Source organism: Onychomys torridus, chromosome 8, assembly GCF_903995425.1.
Source record: "Onychomys torridus chromosome 8, mOncTor1.1, whole genome shotgun sequence".
Lineage (NCBI taxonomy): Eukaryota > Metazoa > Chordata > Mammalia > Rodentia > Cricetidae > Onychomys > Onychomys torridus.
The window spans coordinates 72,528,351-72,554,430 of NC_050450.1; the positions used below are offsets into that span (position 1 = coordinate 72,528,351).

General features: G+C 45.5%; 1 protein-coding gene across 6 annotated transcripts in view; it reads left to right on the top strand.

The window, feature by feature from the left end:
• Positions 1–19,203, top strand: part of Acaca (acetyl-CoA carboxylase alpha) — a 273,401-nt gene extending 254,198 nt beyond the window's left edge. For all 6 annotated transcript variants that reach the window (XM_036195670.1, XM_036195671.1, XM_036195674.1 and 3 more), the window contains 4 exons: positions 7,623–7,777; positions 8,404–8,574; positions 15,532–15,668; positions 17,094–19,203. In XM_036195670.1, coding sequence (XP_036051563.1) covers positions 7,623–7,777; positions 8,404–8,574; positions 15,532–15,668; positions 17,094–17,217 — 587 coding nt within the window. In that variant the 3' untranslated portion in view covers positions 17,218–19,203. The remainder of the gene's footprint in view (positions 1–7,622; positions 7,778–8,403; positions 8,575–15,531; positions 15,669–17,093) is intronic.
• The last annotated feature ends 6,877 nt before the right edge of the window (positions 19,204–26,080 follow it).

Below are 26,080 nucleotides of genomic sequence, written 5' to 3' on the forward strand. Positions count from 1 at the left end.
CGCAGTTCATGCTGACTCTAGCAGAAGCAGAGAGAGCCCCATTTATCTTGCACTGCCTGCTGAATTCCTACTCATTAACTGGGGGTTCACTGCCTCTTTTTAACCCCCCAATGGCTGTTATCATCCCTGTGAGTAACGGGATGGTAGTAAGAGGATCCTCTCCACATCTGTTTGCAGAAGGACTGGGTGGTAGGGGTGTGGGGCCACAGCTTCCTTCTCCTCACAGACAGTGTCGGTGCTCCCATCTCTGTCTTGCACCTTTAACTTTAGAAGCATGTGCAGGGAAGAGGGAGGAGATTCCCAAGCGATGGCCATTTAATCATTGGTCACGAATCATCTCATTATCAATTTCCTATCCATGCTGAAGAAAATCATATTTATTTAACCTTGACCAAACAATGACACTCAAAGAAGAATCTATGCCCAGAACTCGGGAGGCAGAGGCAGGCAGATCCCTGAGTTCAAGGACAGCCTGGTCTCCAGAGTGAGTTCCAGGACAGCCAGGGCCACTCAGAGAAACCCTGTCTTGAAAAACCAAGAAAAGAAAAGAAAACAAAAGAAAAAAGAAGAGAAAAGAAGAGAAAGAAAAGAAAAGAGAAAAGATGGATGGATGGATGGATGGATGGATGGATGGATGGATGGATGGATGAATCTATAGTCTGCTAAATATGAAGCAAGCTCTAACTCCAGGCATCTTGGGAGCATGAGTAGATGTAAAGTAGAAATAATTGCCTAAGCATAGATATGTTACTTACAGGTATTTGCAGCCTTTCAGAGACTACTCAAGTACAGTTATGACAGCAGATTGCCTTGGATGCACTACAACGTAATGTAAACCCAATGTGGGGAGAGTTTACATTGGCTTCTGGCTTCTTTCAAAATCTCATAACTAAAGACTACCAAAATACCTTTTACAAAGTAGGGGAACAATGACCTCATTTTACAAACTGGAAAATTGAAACAAAAAAAAAAAAAATCAAGATTAAACATGTCTACCAGGATATACAAAAATGTATGTGAGGGCACAGAATAGAATTTTCAGTCCCTAAACTGAATACTGAGCCTGGTCTAAGTCAAACAGGGATTCTTTCCCTTTGTGAGCTAATACCAACTACACAGAGGTAATGTGATTTAGGAGAAAACCTAAGGGAGTGGGTGTTATCTTCTGTTTCCAATCTCCTTCCAAGTCAGCCTCTGTACTGGGGAACACTCACAAAGCACCTAGACTAACCAGTGCAGACTGATTGGCTGCACAAAATTACAGTTCATTCCCTAAGGATATGAATAATACTGTCTGAACAGTTAACTTCATCTTTTCCAAACTCTTTATTTGTTAGATACATGAAATAAGAGAGCTAAGGATTGAAATCAGGAGTTTACATTTTTTTAATGAGTTTTTACCATTTTCTGTGGCTGATTTGGATAAGAATTTTGCAGATCTACAGTGATAATAGCAAAATAATTGCCCTTAAAAGGAAGTGAACTAAGTTCACATAGCAGAATGTCCCATTGCTGAACCAGTTTTTACCCTGTGTTCTCAATTGCAGGTCTTGATAGAGTTGTCCAAGGGAAGATTATATCCCACCATTTGGGGCTTCGGAAATAAATTCCTTCCCTCCAAGGCCTTTCTTTGTCTCAATATCATCCTTGTGCTGCTTCTCAGAACCAGAGCAGGAGAACGGCTGGGGAGAGGAGTGCTGCTGTGCTAGCCTGGCCTCTGCTATGCTGTGAGCTGAGGTCTTCCCATGGAAGACTCTTCACATGCGGAGAGAAATAACAAATCAATTTAGATGGAGAAAGAACTATCTAGCCTAAGCGCAAAGCAATGATTAGTTCCCCACTGTCCCTCTTCCTCAGTATACCAAGAACCCCGGGTAAAGGAGACATGTAGGGGACCATTGTTCTCCATCATGTCCCTGCTCCCAAACAGCTGGGCATCCTGCCATGTAGCTCCATAGTTCTACCCATACAGAACTGCCCTGATGGCTGACATATATATGTTCAGCGCCTTCCTGGCCCTCGCCTGATCTTTCAGGCCTAACTAGCATCCAGCATGCCTGAGGTACCTGGTACAGTTAGAGATCTGTGGCAGTTGAGGATATGCATGTAAAAAATTCCAGAATGCCTTTCTCCAAAGCTACCTCTTTATCAGCTAGAATGACCTGAAAAGGATTATCTTGGGTGATGGAGATTCCAGGGTTACTTACTGTCAAAGTGTGCATTTTCCCATCTCTTCAAGCTGTTATAAACTAAAGAGTCAGTATTGCTTGTCTGAGGCAGAAGGAGTTATCTGCCTAGGAAGTTGAGACAAGGAAATAAAGATGTCCCAGTATATATGCCTTGAAAGTAGTGTCTTACCTGTAATGCACGGAGTGTCCTTTGTGGTGAAAAGCTGAGAAGAAACAGTTTTCTATCATGGAGGTAAGTGAGGATCTTAAGTTGGTAGTAGCTAAAAACTGACCTCCTCACTTTAATTTACAGCCTGTTGGGCTTGATGTAATTTAGTGAGACCATGGCATTTGTGGGGGGAGCTGTTCTAGTTTGATCTCAATCCAGTTATATTTATAGAAGCACCTGCCTTGCTCCCCCTCACCCCAGAAAGATATGATTCACAATTAGGACTTGGTAGGGATTTTGTTCAAGTAATCAGGCTTCTCTCTACCTGAAGGCTATTTCAAAATATGTCCACGGCCCTTTTCCTGGCTTGTTCTCAATTGGTCCAGACCCCTGTCAGGTTTAGGGAGAGCAGAATTCAGAAAATTCCATGTTGTTTCCTAACTTTCTCGTGTGGCCATGTCTGTATGAGAGCAAAGGGACTGAAGGGAGAATTATTCAATTTTTATTCTTGTTTGGAAGTCTGAGTTAACTGTAATGCTTAGTTAAGTGTGGACAAGAGATTACTCACACTATTGCGAGGACATTCCTTGAGAAGACTGCACTTAGAATCAGTATGCAATGCAGTTGTGTTTAGGTAGGTATGGCCCCTTTTGAAAAAAATAAAGCAGACATGAAAATGGGAGTGTGGACGGGGGAACCTAAGATGCATTGAGAGAAATTATTCCCATTTCGGAAGGATTATTTGCTTTACCAAAGGACGCACTGCAAAGTTCCTTCTAAATAACTCCCTTGGGGCACTTAAAACAAGATCTGATTTACAGTTCTCAAGAATGCTTTTTGTGTTTTTAGGGGTTTTTGTTTTGTAAAAAACTCCTGTTATGGATATAGAAATACAGAGATACTTTACATGATTTCTCTCACTATCTTCATTGAGGAATTTTTTTCCCAACATAGGAAACATGATTGTATAGTTCTTTTAACTACTACTTTTGTTGGTACCTTTGAACCTAAAGAAGAGTTCAGTCATCGTGACTTCTCAGTGTCAAGGTTTGATATCTGGTGTTCCAGAGCCTTGGAGGGAGGGTAATTCAGCTCGGCACTCATGTATACTTTGTATTTTAACCAATCAAAACAAATTGCTTTTTAAGAGAATGGAGAAAAGCCTATAAAAGTTAAAATTAGGCTTAGATTTAAAATAAAAAAGTAATATTAGAAGTTAAAAATTAGGTTTAAATTTATATAGCTCCCTTACAAGAAAAGCTAAGAATGTTTTTGTTTTTTAAAAACTTTAATATTGGGCTGGAGAGATGGCTCAGAGGTTAAGATCACTGGCTGCTCTTCTGGAGGTCCCAAGTTCAATTCCCAGCAACCACATGGTGGCTCACAACCATCTATAATAGGATCTAATGCTCTCTTCTGGCATGCACGTATACATGCAGAGCACTCATACATAAAATATAAATTAAGTTTTTTGAAAATTTTAAACTTTAATATTACTTTCTTTTTAAAATAAAACTTTATTCCCATTTCCCAGATTAGGATTGTAAAGGAGAAGCCAAGCTTAAACAAGGGGTGCAATTTCTGAGGATCATTATTCTGGGCTTTAAAGGTCTCAGCCCCCAGATCCTCCTCCCTGAGCTGTCTGCTAGAGCCTAGGGTAGGGCTGGCCTCTCCTGCCTCCTTCTGTGTACAACAGCTGCTGCAGAAGCCGCTGCTCCTCTGGCGGTGCTGTGTGTCCTGGCTTCAGGGTATGCCTGACTGGCTGCTGGCCTGTGACTCATGTAGATCAGTTTAAGCTGTTTGGACTCAGAACTTGTGACTGGAGAGAGTGCAGCAGTTAGAGCACTTGCTCTTCCAGAGGACCAGAGTTTGATTCCTGCACCCACATGTCAGCTCACAACATCTATAACTCCAGCTCTAGAGGATATGATGCCACCCCTGACCTTTGTAGGCGCTAGGCCCACACGTGAAACACTAATACACATAAAACAAATAAATCTAAGAGAATAAGTAAAGATCCAGGACTGTGACTAGACTCTGTAGGCCACAAACCCCAGATCTGGTTTCCTGGTTCTGCAGCATTGGGCAAGTTACTTGTCTCTTAGTCTCCTCATCTTTGAGGTCATGATCTTTCAGTTCTGATGTGTTAGAGGAAATGGAAGCATCGTAGCATCTCAGTGATATTAGCTCTTCACACTTGATTAGGCTAGTGATACCTCATCTGTTTAACTCTTTTATGTTGATTCTTGAATGATAAGGTTTGGTTTTTTAGGATTTCATGGGAACTTTGATTTTGTGAAGGGACAGGAACAACATACCTTTCTCCCATTTCAGCCTTTGCCTGAGGCAGGACTCTAAAAAAGAGTGGCTATCCTCTGTAGAGCATATTCTTACACACACACACACACACACACACACACACACACACACACACACGCACGCACGCGCTTTCCTAAAAACCTGGAGGCCTAGCAACCTGGCAAGAAAAGAAAGAAAACCATTCCAAGATATTTAATTGTACAGGGAGCTTACAGGATTGATCGTGAGCTTAGCTTTTTACAATAGTCCAGTGAATAAGAAATGCTCCTGACAAACGATCAATGATAGGATAATCACTCCTTATCCCTCCTCATTCTTACCTTCTTTCTTTCAGGAGAACAGGGTTCAGAAGTCAAAAATCTTTATAGACGCCGCTTTTAAATTAAGCAGAAAATAGACATTGACATATTTGTTAATCTCCCCTAAATCATTACCAGGGCTGGCTGCTGTGCTGTACAGGGGAGCAGGGCCCTCGGTGTACAGCACAAGGGTAGCACCCACTGGAGAGCAGCCTTCTGCTCCTAAGACATAAAGATTTAGAGACACTTTTTTCCAAAACATAGCACGCAGACTCTGGGCCTTCTTACATACTTAAGACTTGTCAACACCTCTTCTTGCCCTGTTTCTTTTCTGAGGTGGAACGGCTGCCTCATTTTCTAGCTCCTGAAAAGACAAGAGCACCGCCATATTTATTTCATTATTCCTTCAAAACTCTAGACTAGAGCAATTGACCCAACCTCCCCTTTCCTCCTGAAGGCTCTCCTCAGCCTGTAGTTGCTCTTCCTGCATCCAAATGTTAAAGCTGCTCTTAATTCTGCAAACACCAGCAACCAACACTCCAGCTACTGTGAGGACATCTACCTGGCTGCTTTCAATACCATTACTGAAGACAAGCACAGGCTTTGGGGGTGGCCAGAGCAGGTGTAAATCCTGACTGTGTTTCTTAACAGCTAAGTGCCACTTTACATTTCAGAGCCTCTTTTTTTTCCAGTTTATAAAATGGATACTTTGTCCATAAGGTGAGTGTAAGGATCAGAAATAATATATGTGAAGCGACCTGGAAAACACTTGGCAGCACTAAGTATTCAGCTTAGCAGCAGTGTTAACAGCCATCCAGCCCTAGGTCTGTGTGTGTGTGTGTGTGTGTGTGTGTGTGTGTGTGTGTGTGTGTGTGTGTGTGTGTGTGTTGACTTATGAGGTATATGATCCTGAAAGACTCCAGTGCAGTGTTTGACACACAATAAATGGTGTGTTATATATGGCCCAAATAGATGCACACGTGCATTCAAGTAAAATGTCAGCTGTTTACCTAAAAGAAGAATCTTGAAGGGTTTGGAGTTCCCTGTTGAACTCTCTTCACAAACGTCCTGCCATCCCTTGGACCCCAGCATTTTTACATCCTCAACCTCACAGCAATAGGAGAAGCTCCTTTAAATCTTGGCACTGCTAAGAACATGGCAGACATTGTCCTGGTCTTAGCTCACAATAGGACTTAGATGACTTCCATCTGTCTTAGCCTTCTGAAATGGTCCACTACTACAGAAGTGCCAGTCTTCTGCAAGTAAGAAAGGCAGTGTGACGCTGTCCAAAAGCTTCGGGGCACTGCTTCCCTGAGTCCTGGCTGTCACCCTCTTGCTCTATGGCCTTGATGAGTCACACAAGTTCTTGGTGCCTGTAAGAGGCTAAGAAGAATACAGCCTCAGGAGATTGTGAAGACTAAATGGGGCCTGAGGCAGCAGGTCAGTGACTACTTCTCAGTTTTAAAACGGAGAGGAGCTGCGCATCCAGAAAGTCACATAAAATTAAACTAAGTGCTAGAGTCCCATCCCTGCTCAGTTAACATGTGCTTACAGATGATACTTACGGCTCACTCAGCAGCCCAAGGCCATTGATAGCATATGATTTGTAGTGGCATGAAAAACAAGACCCGTTCCCAGACAGTCATATGCTTGAAACAGACCTTTCTCTGCTGCATCCCGTCACCTATGCTTGAATATTTGTCAGCATTGGAGACAAGACACATCAGGTAGCTCCAGCACCAGGGCTGCCACCTATTGTCCCTTCAGTTAGATATCATCCTTGCTGGGCAGGCAGATAAATTTTCAGTATTGATTGCAGACCCCACTCTGGAAGTAATAAGGAAGGGAAGCGCAACATAGCAACACCTCTTCTAAAACCCAGGAGCTGGGCCTGGTCTCCCTTGTTTGTTATAAGAGCATCATCGCTAACTAAGTGAAGGTACTGTGTGTTCTGTGCTTAGCAATCCACCAAAGTCTGCTCTCTTTTTCCCTGTTCCTTCTCTTTTAGCCCAAGACCTAGAAGTTTTGTCACCTGGTCAGGGATTGGGAGACCAGGGGATAATCCATCGAACTGATGTGAGATATGTGGATCTGGCTCTACCTGACTGAATTGTACTACTTTGAGGTTAAGAATATCCAAATCTGACATTGGAAGCTAAGGAATACAGCAGCTTGAAACTTGGGGGTGATTCTAGAGCTTAGCAGTTTCCTAGGCACCTGTTGAGGACTCAGTAAAACCAGAGCTGCTAGTCTGTGCTCTGGTCTCAGGGGAAGCTCTCCTACAAAAACCTAAGTTTGGGCTAGTCCAGCTCCTCTGGTGATAGGCATGGTGTCCATACAGTCTTGACTCATGTGGATAGAGGAGCCTTGCTTGCTATTGGACAGTGGACTGATGAGAGAGGTACAGACCTCCCTCACTTGACCTTTTTGAGACAGACCTGGAGAGCTGGATTGCCACCTTGCTTTCATACTTGTGAGCTCTGCAGGGAAAAGCAGTGACGAAGGGCGGACAGGAGTGCTGTCTCAGAGTCCTGCTGTCTCAGAGTCAGTTATGTAGCCAAGAGTGACAACAGTGGAAAGCCAGGCCCTAAAGGGAAGGACTGTGGCTGCATCTACGCCAAGATTCCTGATCCCTGCAGTGTGACAGGCAGTTTTATGTAATTGCAGGCACCCCAGAGCTAAGCCCCACTGAGCGGAAGGAGCTGGAGAACAAGTTGAAGGAACGGGAGGAGTTCCTAATTCCCATTTACCATCAGGTAGCTGTGCAGTTTGCTGACTTGCATGACACACCAGGCCGGATGCAGGAAAAGGGTGTTATTAATGTAAGTACCATAGTTGCCATTTCTGACATATCAGAGCCCTTCAAGTGACATAGGCCCACAAGCAGGGAGCTGTTGGGGCCAGATCAGCACAGCTTATGCAGATCAAACCATTTCCAGCTTTTTATTTAAGAGATCTTTCCCCTTTTCTGTATTCACTGCTGTCTAAAACAAAATGATTCAGGTTTCCATGAAATCCTCAGGCAAGCTCTGTATTGTTGGTAGGAAACTAAGTCATGTGTGCCTTCGTTGGTGAACAGCAATCCACATGATCCTCAGGCTGGAATACAACAATGTCAGGGTTATGGTGACAGCTAATTCACCTTTGATCTACATGAAAGTTGAGCTGTTTGCTCAGAAGATTCTTCCCTTTTTAGTTATCTAGGAACTCAGTCTCTTTTTCAGAACTGCGGTCATGTGTGGGCTAGCATTTGCGAGACTGCTGGTTGTGTACAGTGTTCTGTGGTTTGTAGGGAATGTACTGGAGGTGCAGGGAGTTTAGGCCAGCTTTGGGGTCTCTAAAGGGCTTTTCTGGAGAATGGCTTTTTTATGCCTGTGGGGTTTCTTCAGATTAAGGACTATTGCTGAAGTGACTACACTAATTCCTATATGTTCTTCTGTGAGTCTAGGACATCTTAGATTGGAAAACATCCCGTACCTTCTTCTACTGGCGGCTGAGGCGCCTTCTGCTGGAGGACCTGGTTAAGAAGAAAATTCACAATGCCAACCCTGAGCTGACTGACGGCCAGATCCAGGCCATGTTGAGACGCTGGTTTGTAGAAGTGGAAGGCACAGTGAAGGTATGCAAAGCACCTCCCATCACACCTTCATGCTGAGAGTTCAAAGGGCTGTCAGCTAAGAACCTTCAGGCCTTCGGGGGCAGGGAGTACGGGGAACCTAAAACCCAAACCCTCTCCTATTGTGCCAAATTACAGCCAAATAATATGCTATGGTATCATGTTAGAAAAGCTAGAAAGGCCTATATGCAGCCCATAGAGTCATTCAGCAAACCATTTGGTACACTTACAACATACCAGACACTGAGCTAGGCCCTGGGGGCTTAGCAGTAAGAGACAGTATTCCTGCCACTGAGAGCTTTTTTTTTGTCCTACACAGCAGCAAGGCTATATTAAACCCAACAAAGAGCAGAGTCATATTGCTCAGAGTAGACACCCAATTTTGAGGAAGGAAGAGCAAGATTTCTAGAGGAAGGGATGTCTCAACAGAGACTTAATAAACCAGAAAAAGTTGGGTTGGTGGGGCAAGGGTAGAAAGAATGTTCCAGGCTGAAGCACCTATATGTTCCAAGGTATGCTAGCAAAGGCAGCATGTGTCTAGGGAGCTACAACTACAGCAGGTGGCTCAGAGAATGGATGCCCAGATAGAAACCCAGCGGCATAAGCAGCAGAGGAGTCTGCACTGTCTAGAAAACGCTGAATGGTTGTAAGCAGCTGAGTTACCCTCCTCAAGAAGCCTAGTATACACACACACACACACACACACACACACACACACACACACTTGCAGGCGCACACATGTGCGCTTGGGTTGCTGAGACTATAACTTTAGTTTCACATCTGGAAGGAAATGCCTGGCCTGCGTGTGGGAATGTAGCTGGCGTCATCTGAGGGTGATCTCATTCCTTATGGCAGTGGCCCTATCAAGACAGCGCTCCTGGTGCTCTTGCCTTGGGATTACAGACAGGGCAGGCCTGAGGTTGGCATTCGTCCCTGGATTTCACAAAACAGTCTACAGGAAACAGGGGAAGGAAAAGCCGAAATCTTTGTGTCTACATTTTTTACTAAGAAAAATCAGGGGCAGGTGTGGGTAGCTCAGGAAAGAGCACTTGTATGGCATGTGTGCAGCCTGAATTAGTTCCCCAGGAGAAAGATTCGTCTTTTTTAGTAGTTACTATATATTTAAAAAAAAAAAAAAAAAAAACACATTTGTTTTGTGTGTAAGCCCAGGCATGCCACGTTCACATGTAAAGTCATAGGGCGACTTGAAGGAACTGGTTGGTCGTCTTCTTCTTCTACCATGTGGTTCCTGAGACCAAACTCAGGACTTCAGCCTGACAGCGAGTACTTTTAACTGCTGAGCCATCTTGCTGGTCCTATTCTACTAGGCTATATTAAACAAATATATTTTGTAATATATTACCTGTGATCTTTGGTGATTGTTGGATATTGGTGGAGAGTGGCATGAAATGCCTTGTCCTACAGAGGGTCACTCCAGTCTCCTCGAAATGCTACCTGGAGTCTTTGCTAACAACTTTTCTCATCAAGGAGCTGTAAGACTCATGAAGCCAGTGATGCGGAGTGTTCTGAGATCCACCTTTGTGTTAAGTCTGCCTGTTTCTTTATGACTGGAAAGCTGCTTGGATAAATATTTCAGATGTGCAGCAGGGAAGTGGGACATTCTCCGACATTTGGTTCAGGTTAAGGTCAGTCTGTGGCATCATAATTGAGTGAGACAATTTTGTCAGTGGCTGCTGGCAGCTTGTAGTGGAAGTTGGCATTGAGAGTCATGCAAGTGTAAAATAAGAGGCTGTTCTCAGTTAAGAGTGGTCGGCTAGGTAAATGGAGTGTGTGTGTGTGGCCTGTATGCCTCCCTACCATATTAGTCACTAATGGACGTGCACAGCCTCGGTGGGCACAAGGATGAGGAGAAGGAATAGCTTCCCTCCAAGCATGAAGTGAATAGATAGGTCCCCTCACTTGCTCCTTAGTGGCATCCTCCCAGGGGGCAGTGTGTCTAAAGAAACAGGCCATTGCTAGCTCTCATCAGTGGGGAGCTGTATGTGCACAGGCTCCTGGCTGGATTGAGTGCAGAAGACACTTGAGGCTCACAGCTCAGGAAGAGGCTGTCTGCACACTGAATGCCAGTGATCCCTAACAGCTGATACTAGTTCCCTTGCCTGTATTTACAGAAGATTGCCTTTCCCATGAGCTCTCATCTCAGGGGACGGGCAGAAGAGAAGGAAGGACAAGTGATCCTGTGAAGTCAGGACATGTGGCTTTGAAGCCTCCTGCCTCGTTCTGCAGGCTCAGCAGGACCCGAGTGTGGGATAGGTGATAAAATCTGCAGTGTCCTTGAGACAAGAAAGGGCTGCAGTGTTGCCTCTGAAGGCTGCTAGAGAAGCTGCCTGATCTGAAGAAAACACTGTGTGTGTGGTGGCAGGGTCTTCAAATAGTGACAGATTTCATACGCTATTTCCCTCAAATGCAAAGACTAGTAGAGTCATCTTGAGTTATTGGTAAAGAAGTCATGTAGTGACAGGCATTTATTAGCCATGCTTTATATTGTTTTGTCCCCCAGAGATTTCATTTTCTTGATCCTGGAAAAAGATTTAAGATGGAAAATTGAGCAGTATGAATCTTCTGTTCCCCTTAGAGACCTCCATCCCATGAGTTCTAGGATTGCACTTAGCCCCACTGGGCAGTCCTGTTGTAGGAAGGAGTTGGGTTTATGGCTCAGAGTTTCACTGTGGGCAAAAGCAGCAGCATCACTACAACTCCCTGAAGAAAAAGTTCCAAAAGCTATGGATTGAATTTGGTTGTGCAAACATGGCACATGCCTGCTTCACGAGGATGATTTTTATCTTGATTCCTAGCTCCGTAATTTGAAGTATGCAGTTTTCCCAACAGGCTGATTCCTAACAGACTCTGACAGGAGAAAATACAATTAAGACGTTGCGTGGAGCCAAGCAGTGGTTCCATGCACCTGTAATCCCAGCACTTGAGGCCAGCTTGGTCTATAGAGCATCGAGTTCCAGGACAACCAGGGCTACACAGAGAAACCCTGCTTCAAAAAACAAACAAAACAAGACTTTATATGGAACACTGAAAAAAAAAAAAAAAAAACTGTGGGTTTTTTTGGGATCTCACAAACTCACACAGAAAGAGGTTCCCTGCTTTGCATCCATTTGCTTGGACACATTATTTGAGCCTCCATCTCCTCATGTATAAAATGGGGGTATTTATGGTATCACAGGATTCAGTGGGTTTAAATGTCAAAGTAAAACATGTTATATGTTAAATGGCAGCCAGGCATTGTAGAGCATACCTTTAATCCCAGAACTCAAGGGTGTGACCTCTGTGAGTGCAGGTTAGCCAGGAATACATGATGAGACGGGATGGGGAGGGGCATGGACAAGGGGAAGAGAGAAAGCAGTCAGAGACTAGGTGAACTGACTCATCCTGGACGGGCTGCCTGACTCACACCAGTGTCCCTAGAGCTTAGTGCCCCAATTCATTCTAATTGTCCAGTTACCCACTTGTTCTGGATTTCCAAATGGAATGAGGATCAGAGAGAAAGAGCACTGTTGATGAGTTCTCCACTGCCTCAAGCTACCCACAGATAGCTGGGTGTATCAGGGACAGATGAGGTAAGGGGAAAATAGATAAGAATTATCTGGCCCAGCCATGAAATTTAGCAAGCCACGTTTTATGTGGTCTTTTGGTGTTGTAATATGATTTCTTTCAGAGTCTTTGAAGCACATCTTAGGCTTTTCAAGGTCATAACCTTAGAAACATAGATATATTGAAAGCAGTCTTCCTTTCTAGGATATCTATGTGTACTCTTACCACCCCCAAACCCCTCCACACACACCAGGTCAGATGGCTCCTAAGCATCTCTAAGCAACCCACAAGGTGAAGTCATTTGTAGGCATGGTAGTCGAGGTTAACAGCCACCAGGTTGTGCCCTAGTGACTCCCTGGCCCTGTACTACCATTGCTTAGGGAGAGCCTAACAGCTGTCCAGTGCTTTAGAAATGAATCTTTCAAACAGGTCATTTAGATTTTGTAAGCTAGACTAATTATTACACATAATTAGTGAGGTTGAGTGGTGCCTGAGATACTTATCCATTGATGCAGAAAGAGAGTGTGTCTGGTGAACGTGTATTGTTAGACAAGCCAGTGTTGTGATGTTTAATTGTTGATATTTTATTGATATTAAGATGCTCTGGCTGGGATGTCACGCAGGTGACGTGGGCCCAGGGCTGTCATGGGGCTAGCAACCCAGCATTTCACACTTGTTTAAAATCCACTCTGGAATCCTAGGAAGGTAGATAGCTACATTTTTATAAGTCTAAGGAAGGTGGTGATAATGGCTTTCCCCTTGGAATGCCCTTCTTCATGCCTGGAATGGTGAGTTTCATGGCTGTCCTAGAAGGTAGCTTGCTTTTCCCAAGTAGAAGAGAGTAGCTCAGAACATGGTAAGCCCTCCCAGATAGACTGAGAGAAAACATAGCATTGTATGTACAAAAGTTTGTTTCTTTTTGCTAAAATTAGTTGGTTAGAACTCGGAGTTCTCTGTCTTTATGTACTCTGGCTTCATGCTTGGTGGCATCATCCATTTGTGATCCGAATAAGCAGCATGTTTCATATGCAGGGTCCATATTTTTAAGCATCTAAAAGCTTGGGATGTGTTACTGTCATTCTGCCTGGGAACTGTTTTAAATGTTTAAACACCTAGTGTGGTTTGTGGCTGCAGGAGGGAAGGCAGGAGTGTTTACTCTAGAGGGTAGCTGCCTTTCTCCAGTGTAGTGTGTGAGCATCGTTAGAAGCCAGCATCTCGTTAGCTAATACATTACACCAATCAAGGAGAGTTATCTTAAGCCACAATTAATCTGCTCCCTGGCATATGTTGATAGCAAAGCATCATGCTGTTTCTTAATTAAAAGCAAACGGATTAAAAATGATTAATAAGAGTATTAAATATTCTCCTAAACTAGAGGCTTTGGGACTCCTGAGTGAATCTGGTTGGGTTTTGTTTGGTTTCCTTCTGTAGCTCAAGAAGCTGCCATTGTTTTATTTTTGCACCCCTCTCCACCAAATCCTCCTAAATTGGGGAAGCTGTGAAGTCCTCCAGCCACAGAGAACTCTTAATCACCAACAGTGAAAATGGCCAAGTTTATGAAGGTGGCAGTGGCTGAGTCAGGTGTGTTCATTCATCTGGGCTCCAGCTACAAACTGGACCACGTGAGCTAGGCACTTCATTGTCAGCAGGGCCTGCTACAGCTTTCCTAAGGAGCAAAAGTGCTTCTCTGTGGCAGACCTCCGAGAGGGGTTACCCCCAAGTGAAACATGGGGGTGGGTAGTTCCCAGCTTGTTCTGTGAGGGAGAGCTGATCTCAGAGATGCCCAAGGTGGGCAAATCTGGAGCCAGGGAAGGAGGTAGACCGACTTCTGGGAAAGACCCCCTGCTGACCTTTAGTCCTCGGAACCTGTGATCCAGCATGGTAAACAGCCAGGCACAGCCAGCTAAGTCAGGGGAGGGAAGGAGGAAACCATGGTTTGGTTGGTTACTTTTGTGAGACAGGGTCTCACTCTATAACCTTGCCTAGTCCATAACTTAGTGTAGCCCAGGCTGGCCTTGAATTCCCTACCCTCCTGCCTCAGCCTTACAGGTGCTAGGATAAAAAGTGTGAGCCACCACACCTAGCAAAAAATGGTATTTTTTAAAGCATGAAATCTGTGAGAAGACAGCCCAGTTTCCTGATGCTGGATGCTTCTTTTGTGACTATTCACTCCATACAGTGCAGATCCTGAGGTAACAGCTATTGCTTGTATCTGGATTTCCTGAAACCACAACACAAGCCTCAGAGTCCCTACAGTGCCCACCTATTAAATTACAGCGCCAAACTCATTGTCATTCTGACTTTGACTTCGTTAGTGATAACAGAAAAGGATAGCGCACCTTTAAATGACGAGCTTTGTGTTTAATTACCCAAACAAAATGACATAAATATGAATGAGCCCTAATGGTGGTACTTGGTTTTCCGGAAACCATTAACAAAACGATTCCTAAATGATTTGTAAAGAAATGAGAGAAGAGAGCAAGGAGAAGGCTATTAGGCTTCTAACACACTCCTGAATTATTATGTAGTCAGCTGCCTCAGAAATACTCAGCTAAATGATCTTGAAAGAAAGGAGGCGAGAGGTGGGCTGTCGAGACTCTCAGGGCTACAGACTTCTTGACCCTCTACAGTGCTCTCATAACTAATAAAGTGGGGTGGGTTTCTGGCTTGGGGGTACTACTGTAACAACAAGACATCCTCCATATCAGTATCCATGTTGTATTGCGTGTTGTCCTCTAAGCCTTGCTCCCATGTGTTCCTAAAAGAGGTGGTCCAGCCACAGGAGGCTTGCCAAGCTGGAGGGCCAAGGCACAGTGCAGAACCTTGTCTGCCATATCTTGCTGGGCCTGGAATTGCACCTCAGATCAGTGTTTCAGCTCCTCCAAAAAGAAACAGCCAATACACCTTCCCCTGCCAGTCACACTCTTAAATACCCTGCTCCTCAAAGACCTGGAATTGCACCTCAGATCAGTGTTTCAGCTCCTCCAAAAAGAAACAGCCAATACACCTTCCCCTGCCAGTCACACTCTTAAATACCCTGCTCCTCAAAGACCTGGAATTGCACCTCAGATCAGTGTTTCAGCTCCTCCAAAAAGAAACAACCAATACACCTTCCCCTGCCAGTCACACTCTTAAATACCCTGCTCCTCAAAGACCTGCTGTGGTGGAACAGTAGATGCCAGAGCTTCATAGCACAAACTCCCATGTGAGTGTCTGAAGATCAAAGGAAGGGAGAGATGAAGAAGCTCCTGGCTGGGAACCTTTCCCTTCCTCCTCCAACCTGAACAGTAAAGGAACATTGTGAACAATGTTTTTATGCCAAATTTTTTGAGATACTGGACAATCAGGTGTCCAGGCCTAGCCCCTGGCATTTGACCGAGACTTGATTGTTTGCAGGCTTACGTTTGGGACAATAATAAGGACCTGGTGGAGTGGCTGGAGAAGCAACTGACAGAGGAAGATGGTGTCCGCTCAGTGATCGAGGAGAACATCAAATACATCAGCAGGGACTACGTCCTCAAGCAGATCCGCAGGTGAGGCCACCAGCAGGGTCCTTGAGGCTAGAAAGCTAATTTCTTTACAATAACAAGTTTCTAAGAAACTATGAGGTAATGTTACCCTGATCCCTGTGGTTCCTGTCTGGAACTGCTATAGTTGACCACCAGCTCTCTCTCAGCTGACTCAGGACGCTTTTACTCATGCATTCACTCTGGGTACAGCTATTCAAACCAAGGGCATGATTCTGAAGGGAAGGAGCCTGACCTCTCCTTTGGAGATGTCCTTAGAACTGTTTGGAAATACACTACTTAGGGAAAAGCTGCAAGTAGAAGCTGGTGCTAGTTATTTGCCTGCTGTTTGAATGTTTGCCTTATTGACATGTGTGCCATCTCTAAGAACAGAAGTTCTCCTTCGTGGTTACAGTAAAAGCATCAACTTTAGTAAGTTACTGACTGAGTGCTTCTGTGGAGTTTTCCCTGTGAGAGTGGGTCAGCACTACAGCATTCTCCTGTCCCCAGCACACCTTGCCCCAGTCTTCCATTTGTAGAACATTGCTCATTTTTAGGTTGTCTGTTTCTTTGGGGTTCAATTTGAGTTCTGTATTATGACCATATCATCACACATGTGATATTCTGGCCATCACAAAGAACCCCACTGAAAGTCACCCAAAGTTCATCTGTCCCTGGATGTTAATTTCTATCACCTAGCCAAGCTGTTCCTGGATTTCTCCACTGTATAATTACTGGTCATCACCCCCTCTGCCCTGCTTGCTTATTCACTAACAAATCTGTGGGAAGACACTTGCAGGCCAGGGGAACTGTCTTGCTCCCCATCAGTACTTCTCTTTAGACTGAATAGCCACTGATACCTTGCCTAAAGAATCTTTACTATGATCTGTACTCTGCTTCCACAATTACGTCCTCACTTAAACTCTAAGCAAGAGTCCCTGTCTTCCCCAATGCATTTCTACATTACTGATGCAGAGTAGGAAATAACTACTTCCACAATTTTATAGTTTATTTCTGGAACATTTGGTAGCAAAATAAGTACATATCTGTCTAGGAAGGGCCTTTCATTCAGGCACCATTGTCAATGTGTCCCCATTGTTTTTGCTTTGGGGGTTTATTTATTTAGGTTTTTCAAGATAGGGTTTCTCTGTGTGGACCAGGCTGGCCTCATACTCAGAGATCCAACTGCCTCTGCTGCCCAAGTACTGGGATTAAAGGCCTGGCTGGGGTTTATTTTTTAACTACTCTTTATTCTCTAACATAGCAAACTATTTTCTAGTTCATTTTATACTACTCCTTAGCTGCTGGGGATATTTGAACAAAGGAAAACTCATGAGGTGGTCAGTGTGGTATGCTTAGCTGCCCTTGTTAGCATCGCTGTCGGGCAATTCTTAAGCACCCCAGTTGAGGCACTTTCCCTGTCTGCTTCACCATCTCTAATCTCCTCCCCAGCTTGGTACAAGCCAATCCAGAAGTTGCCATGGATTCCATCGTCCACATGACCCAGCACATCTCACCCACTCAGAGAGCAGAAGTTGTTCGGATCCTCTCTACCATGGATTCCCCTTCCACGTAGGAGAAACTTCCCGCCCATTCCTGCCCTGTCTCTGGAGAAGAGGGCTAGGGCTGCCTCTTACATCTGAACCCACTGGAATGAGAAGGCATCAGAAGCCCAGTTCTGGAGTCAGAGTGGCATTTGCTTCCCCTTGAGTGTTTCAGGTTCTGCATGACAGCCTGGGCTATAGGATCATAAAGCCCAGTTACACATACCTGGTTCAGTATTTATTAGCCCAGCTGTGATGACGGTCCTCTTTCCATGCACAGGACTGAGAAGGCAATGACGGGTACATGCTGTACCATGAGGTCTTACTAGACTAAAGCAGGACTACCCTCCTGTCCTGCCTGCCCCAGCACGGGGCCGTGTGAACAGTGTCCAAGTGTCTGCAGCCCCTGCCCCATGAGCCACAGCCACAGGCAGCAGGGGAGGGCTGGGGCTGAGGAAGGAGGAGACTGAAGTCCATCGATCACTACCCCATGTGCAGCCTGGCACACACCGGGCACTGGAGAGGAACAATCCCCATCTAACCACACCAAGATACCTATTTATGAGAGAAGAGGGCAAAGCCATGATCTAAGAGGTGGGCTCAACACAGACCAAGTCATTGTTGCTGGTAAAACACTTTCAACCTTGAGTGGCTTCTCAGTACACCTGGGGAGATGGTCACCTGCCACCACCTTACTCATCACTGTATGGCTAGTTAACTCATCACTGTATGGCTAGTTAACTCCCCAGGAGCTAAAGGCCAGTGCACAAGAGCCCTAGCCTGTGGGTGGCTGGAGGCAGGCAGTGTGGGAGCCTTAGTTGGCGAGGTAAAAGGGGGCTCTCTTTCCTGTTGGAGTGTAGTCCAAGACTAGTAGTCCAAGTCTCTTCTGAGGACTGGAAAGGTTATCACTGTGGGGCTATGCCTAGAAAGTTACCCATCCCTATTCCTGACAAGAAGTATGGCAGGTCACCCACCTTGATGATAGCTCCGCTTTCAGCACCAGAAACTGGCCTTCCTGGTGTGAGGAGGCTTCCAGGGAACAAGAATTCACCTGCCCTTAAGATTCCTTACAGTTCAGTCATGGTGCTGGTGTTTCCAGACTTTCTGGGCTCTCCATGGCCAACAACAGGGCCTCCTCAGGGGTGGCCCGGAGAGCTTAACAACCCACTTATCCAAGAAAGCAGCCCTGGTGTTCCTAAAGCAAGAATGGAGATGGTCAGAGCTGTAGCATCCAGTTCCTACAGTATGACAATTGCATCTTTTGCTGGAGACCAAGGAGGAAATCACTAAGATGCCACAGAAACCATTGGCATGAATACTTCAGTCTGAGCCTTAACCCTGGATTCCACAAAAAGAGCTGGCCTCCTCTTCAGGAACACCTCGTGCAGATATTCCAGGGGACATTCTCATCAGCTCCACATCGCAAGTGGACATTCAGGGGACTAGATGCAAGCCATCCCACCCCTACAAGCCCTGGTGGAAGGAACAGGTGGGTAGCAGCAGATGGAGAGCATCCTCAGTCCAGAAGGAAGCTTTCCTGGCCCCTGCTTCTTTGCTTCCCTGATAGCTAAGGATGGGATTTGTCTCCAGCCTCCACTTTGCTACAGCACACCCAGTCCCACACACCACTGGTGGTATAAAAGTTTTTACCCTCTTAGAGACCTGTCCTGGCATTTCTTCAGAGGTGAAATGGGCTGTGCTTATAACTTCTCTCCCTGCTGCCCCATCCCAGGACAGGGGCTTTTCAGATGGAGAAGTCAGAGCCACAACACATGAGCACTCCGATGGTCCCACAGCCCATTACACATGCAAGGTTACTGAGGGAGGAGACGAAATGATGGGTTGACCCAGACTTGCTTGAACTGAGATTGCCATATTATCTGTTCACTTCGTTCACAAAGCAGCCTCCACTCGTGTCAGTGAGAATTTTGACGGACACACACGCCAACGAGCAAGGGGCTTCAGTCCAATGCACTCTTTCCACATTTTGTTGAATAAACCTCCACATTTGTAGAAGAGCCGCTGTTTGTCATTTCAATCCATTGCCCAGCCACCCGCTTTCTTGTCCCACTTTCATCGGGGACTGAGAGAAGGGATGAGCCCCTCCTCAGCTCTCCAGTACCAACTAGCTTTTGTCTCCTGAAGTTGCTAAGAATCAATGGGCTATCTGTCCAAAGCTGGCCTTGGCCTGCCCTGTCTTAGGGCACTACCAGTACTCCAGATCCCTCCAGCTAAATACCAGTTCTTTAATGGCATTTTCCCATAGAGTGTTCCACTATAGAATCCTCACTGCTGAGATCTGAGTGGGAGTCCTGGTAAGGCACTCCCCCAAAAGAGAATTGGTTTAGGGCAGGGACAAGAAAGACATCAGGAAGAAGGGACATGGCCTGTTTATGGGTACTGGCTCCAGAGTCCCAGCTCAGAGAAAAGCTGCCTGAAAATACTTGAAATCCCAAACTCAGCGCCCTGCCAGCATGCAGGATTTCCAGTGTCCTCAGCATCATAAGCTCAGGGACCACCCCACCCTTGAAGATTTGGGGGCCAGTGTTTAGGCCTTCTGGGTTCTGAAGTCTAAGCACTCCCAGCACTAAGATCAGGAAAGACATGATTGTGCCCTTGACACCCTCCCCCACCCAGTTCCTCGGGACAAGCTCTGTATCCCTGGGAATTGCAAAAGCATGGTTTGGGGTGAGGGATTGGCTGATTATCAAACTCAGTTCTGGCTTGGGGGAGGTGTTTTGTTTGTAAAGCAGGGGGTGAATTTTTATGAAATGATATGTCAAGCTATAATACTAACTTGTACTACCCTAAATCGGTGTTCTAGGAAGAGGAGCAAGAAGGGAGGCTTGAGCTAGGAGGCATTGTTACCTGTGACTGAGATCCAGGCCACCCTGATGTATCTCAGAACAAGACGTAGGAGAAGGATACAGAATCCAGTGAGAACTGCTTCTCCGCCTGCAGCTGCACCCTGTGAACGGGGAATCCCGAGTCAGCACAAAAACCAGGTCAGCAGCTGAGAGCCAGGGCCAGGGTGTGGGTTTTCATCCGTCCCCGTTCTCAGCCAGCACTGGCAGTGTTTCTGGGATAGGCTCCTGCTGCCCTTGATCTACCCGGGGAGGCAAAGAGCTCTGAGGCCCAAATGAGTATGAGTAGCACAGACAGCTGAGGGCCGAAGCCTCTTGTCAGAAAAGAGAAGGAGTGTGGGTGTCTGCAGTTACTCAGCACCACTGGGGTGCTGCATGGGAGCAGAGTAGTCATTGGAGGATGGTAGACAAAGTGAGCAGGTGTCAGTCACGAAGCCACCACTCCCACTCTCAGATGCCTCCGATAACTGAGTGCGGGTCGGCGTGTGGACAGGTTTAGACTAGGGCCTGGTTGAAGGAAAGGAGCCATGTCCTGGGTGCCATGAAATCTGGAGCCAAGCTCACCTCCTTGTTGTATGTATTATCCATGAGTTGCAGCGTCACCCTGGACAAGTCGTACAGAAAACAATGGTAGACTAACAGCTATTTTCTGTATTCCAAGAATGCATATGCCTCAGACATGAGTTGTCTTTGTGTCTACTGGAGTTTCTCTAATTCTGGACATAACTGGCTGCCTTGTGGCTGGAAACCCTAGTAGGCAGTCAACAAGTAATGGTATTAAGACAGCTTCATAAATGTAGTACTATAGTAAGCGTTTCCCAAAGGATGTGGCCAGCAGGTGGTGACAGAGGAGGGTAAGTTCTACCCTAGGAGGACATGAAACCGGAATGGGCTCCACCAGGCAGGAACCGAAAGGAGATGGGCTAGACCATAGTCAGTGGGGCTGAATTACTTCATTATTCTAGAATAAGCAGGAAGGTTGCTAGAGATGAGGGGATATTTAAACCACTCAGGCTTGGGTATAGGAAGAAGCTCTACAGTACTCTGCCTGTACTACCAAGGCCCTTTGATAGCCACTTCACAGAGTGCAGAGAGAGCTGGGCGTGGTAGTGCACACCTGTAATCCCAGCACTCTGGAGGCAGGAACAAGAGGATCACAGCAGGTTCCAGGCCAGCCTAGGGCCATAGCAAGACCCTGCCTCAAAACTGGACTAGGTGAGCCTGAGTTGAGCTCTCATTCCCATTCTTGGGGAAGCTCCTGACACCTCACCTGCATAGTGTGGATAATAACAGCTTCCTGAGAAGTCACATCAGGTATCATGACTCCATTGCTGGATGTCACTAGCAGGTTCTTAGGGCAATTGTTTCAGTTATTTTGCTGTGCGTGAGTGGAGACACAAGTGTGCCATAGTGCACTTGTGGAGGTTAGAGGACAGCATGGGTTCAGGGGACCAAACACAGGTCATTGAGCTGTGTGGCAGGCACTTTTACCCAATGAGCCATCTTACCAGCCCTATCTGTCCATTTCTTTCTTTCTTTTTTTTTTTTTGAGACAGGGTTTCTCTGTGTGGTTTTGTGCCTCTCTGGAACTCACTTAGTAACCAGGCTGGCCTCAAACTCACTGAGATCCACCTGGCTCTGCCTCCCGAGTGCTGGGATTATAGGCATGCGCCACCACTGCCCAGCTGTCTTTCCATTTCTTAGAAGACTAAGGACCCATTATCACTCCTAGAACATTGTCAGGGAATTGTCCCTTTTGGTCTGGGGATCATCTGGGCATTAAGTAGACGTGAATGCCAAGAAGAAGTGGCAATGAGGAACAATGCCGCCTTGTCAGAAGGCTGGCAACTGTGCCAGCTACCTTCACAGAAGGGCTCAGGGCCTTCTGGAGTAAGGCTTGCTTTCCTTGAGATGCAAGAGAAAGGAATGAGGAGATCCCAATGATTTCATTAAGGTCTAAAAACATTCTGATCTGGGATCTTGGAAGAAGCTGAAGTCTAAATAACATTCCATGACCATTGGCTCTGGCAGTAACAGTAGTAACTGGTGAATGTGTGGGGAAGACCAGTGCCCAGCAAGCCTGGCAATCATGAGCCTGCCATCAGACCAGCAGCCTAACCAGATCGTCAAAATGGGAAATGAGGCACTCATGGAGATCTTGCTATGCTCTCCATACATCCACCTAGAATAACTGAGCACATAAGGAAATGCAAGGGGACCCCTCCAAAAATACAAGCCAGGCCTGACTGTCAAACTGAATATGCACTCTTCTAGAAACACACAAATAGACAACAGAGGAGGACCTGGCTCAGGGAATATCTGCCCATATCATTGGCTGGTCACTAGGCACAAGGTGACATATGAAGCTCAGCTTCAAATTTTCTGTAAAATGGAAGAGGATAGGAACATTCCCTTTGTGCCATATGGGAAACAGAATCCACAGACTAAGCCAAGTTGCTAAGAAAGAAACAGCTTGGGAGGTAGGAGAAGGAAGATTGCGAGTTCAAGGCTACCTTCATTACATAGGAAATTCAAGGCCAGCCTGAGCAACATAAGAGTTGACCTTAGGGCTGGAGAGATGGCTCAGCAGCTAAGGCTGCTCTTCTAGAGGTCCTGAGTTCAATTCCCAGCAACCACATGGTGGCTCACAGCCATCTATAATGAGATCTGGTGCCCTCTTCTGGTGTGCAGGCAGAACGCTGTATATATAATAGATAAATAAATCTCTAGGGGGAAAAAAAAAACTGGCCTTAACCAAAAACCTCAGGTCATCTATTACAAATGTGATCAGGGTTGGGAATATGGCTCAGTGATAGCATGTGCTAACATACACAAGGCCCTGTTGCATTCAATCCATGGTCACACAGAATCAGTGAAAGGAAACCTAAAGTGTGTGACAATGAGTTAGCCAATGGAGAATCTCAATAAAGAAACATTAAATTTTTGAAGAGTATCCTAATCGCTGGGTACATGCCTGCAGTCCCAGCACTCAGGAGGCAATGGCAGGAGGGTCACTGCTGTGACTCTTCACAGAGAACCTATTTCAAACAAACAAGGCTAGAATGTGGACAGACACTGAAAAGCAGATGTGTAAACTGTAAACAGCAAAACTGTTCATTGTGGAAAACAAGAATAAAAGAATAAACAGCCTGAAATCCTAACACAGCAACCCTGAGCACGCTAGTAGCGGCAGACCAGAAGGGAAGGGCAGAAAGACATCAGAAGAAAACTGCCCAACCAGCTAAACATTAACTTCCATAGCCAGGAAGCTCCACCCACAGTCAATGACTAAAGGATGAGAGGACCATACAGGGGACAGCAAAGCCTGCCCCACCCCCTGTCACCAGGAGGCAGTGAACTGACAATGTATGGAAAAAAAGAAAAGGAAAAAAAAAGCAACTGAGAATCCTGAGGACCGGGGCTGGAGAGGGCTCGGCTGTGAGCACTTGCTGGTCTACCAGAGGACCCGAGTTTACTTCCCAGCACCCACACTGGGCAGGTCACAACTATCTATAATTCAAGCTCCAGGGGGTCTGATACCCTCTTCTGGCCTCCACAAGTACCTGGTGCATACATGTGGCACACACACATAAAAATGTTAAAATAATAAACATCATTTTTAAAGAAGAAAAGCTGGGTGGTGGTAGCACACACGTTTAATCCCAGCACCCGGGAGGCAGAGGCAGGCAGAACTCTGAGTTTGAGGCCAGCCTGGTCTACAGAGTGAGTTCCAGTACAGTCAGAGCTACGCAGAGAAACCTTGTCTGGGGGGAAAAAAAGAAGTTTTGTTATCCTTATGGTCCTTTTTCTACCTCTAAAGTAAGTGAAGGTAAAATCAAGACAACCCCACAGAAGGTAATAAATACAGGGCAGCCTACAGATTTTACAGGGGGTCAGTCATTCAGGTAAAAAGATGATTTCAAGTAGCAATTTAAATCTACAAAGAGATGAGGCTCCAGGAAAGAGAAATGACCATGGGTCATACAAAGATCATATGTGTTCTCTTTTCTGGAACAACAGTTATGCCAGGTGCAGTTGTACTTGCCTGGCCAGGAAGATCCAAAATTAATTCAAAGCAACCTGGGCTACACAATAAGACCTTGTCTCAAAAAAAAAAAAAAAAAAAAAAATCAAAGAGTGAACCAGAAAGATGGCTTAGCAGGTAGACCTACCGCCAAGTCTGACAACCTGAGTTTGATCCCCAGAACCCACATGGGGGATGAAAAGAATCAATCCCAGAGAGTTGTCCTTTGACCTTTTGACCACCACATGTGTACACTGGCACATCCCACCACCACCACCACCCTATACATGTAAAAGCAGGTTTTTAAAATGTATAGCTTATAATGTAATATACATGACAAGCACACAGAAGAGGAAGGAGATAGACCTCTGCATTGGAACCAGGCTTCCAGACTTGCCTGAATTGTGCTGATTTCTAGCCAGCTAGATACCCTTAGGGCAACCACAAATATGACAACACAAGTCATAAATGCTTATCTTATGTCCAGGAAGGGGTTGGTATCTAGAATATATAAAGAGCCCAACTCAGCAGCAGCAAAGCCCACTTGAAAGTTAGCGAAGTGCTTAGACATCTCTCCTGTGTGTGCGCGCACACGTGTGTGTGTGTGTGTGTGTGTGTGTGTGTGTGTGTGTGTGTGTGTGTGCGCGCGCTTGCCACATGTATACCACTTATATTCAGGTGGCTGTGGAGGCCAGAAAAGAACATTGGATCCCTGGGGCTGCTGCCCCAAGCAGTTGTGAACTGTCCAACCTGAGTGCTGGAAACAGACTCTGGTCCCCTACAAGAGCAGTAGGCACTCTTATCCACTGAGCCAGCTCTTCAGCTCCCGCTTCCCTCAAAAAAACAAAACAAAACAAAACAAAAACAAGAAACAAAAAAGCTCTTTAAATAGCACTACATATGATCTGGAGATCCACTCCCAGATACATCACCCCAAGAACTGAAAGTAGAATGAGACAGTGCTCTGAGTTCACAGGAGCATTCTTCACTGTAGTCAGGAAGTGGAGTCAGCCCAGATGGCCATTAACAGATAAAGCGTTACACACACACACACACACACACACACACACACACAAACACACACGGAATAAAGCAGCCTAGGGCTGGAGTGGGATGAAAAGGTTTGGAGATCTGTTACCTAGAAACATAAATGTACTTACCATTTTTAAATGCATTCAGTGAATCACATTTCATAATTTAACCACTCTATATAGGACATACACATACATGCTATAAAAATGGCATGCTATTGAACATATAAGGTATTAAATGGGGAACAAAAGTTATATCAAATTTGAGACCTTATTACAAGGTCTAGCATGGGAGGCCCACTGTGCAAAGAACAGAACCCTGTCGGCTTTGGAAAGGATGCCTGTGGAACATGAAGAAAGAGAAGGATACTCCTAGCCAACCACATCAGCTAAATGGATTTTTGGCAATCAGTGGGGTGACAGTGTTCAGCCAGTTTGCCCTCCTTCCTACAAAAATGATATTGAATTTCAAGGGAATCCACACTATAATCAAAAGATAGACTAGGGAAAAATCCAACTATGTGCTATCTACAAGAAAAGCTAGATTCAGAGACAGGTTAGAAGTAAATGTGCAGAAAACATTCTGAGCGTGCAAATAGGAGTCTTAAGGGTTGTATAATTCTATTAATGCTGGGAAATTATCCATTAGAGATATCATTAGGACAGGCATAATGACACATGGCTTTAATCCCCACACTCCAGAGACAGAGGCCAATGGAGCTCTGTGTAGTTCAGGGTCTGGACAGTGAGTAGTTCTGGTCTGCATAGTGAGTTCCAGGACAGCCAGAGCTATGTAGAGAGATTCCATCTCAAAAACTAAAAACGTGATCTCTAGAGACAGATATTTATAATCAACACACCCATCTGTCATGGAGCTATAGGAATCACTCCTAGCACACAGTCCCAAAATACAAAAGGCAAATTAACAGCAGGAAGGAAAGGCACACAGGTGGACAGGAATAGACTTGGTGGCAGA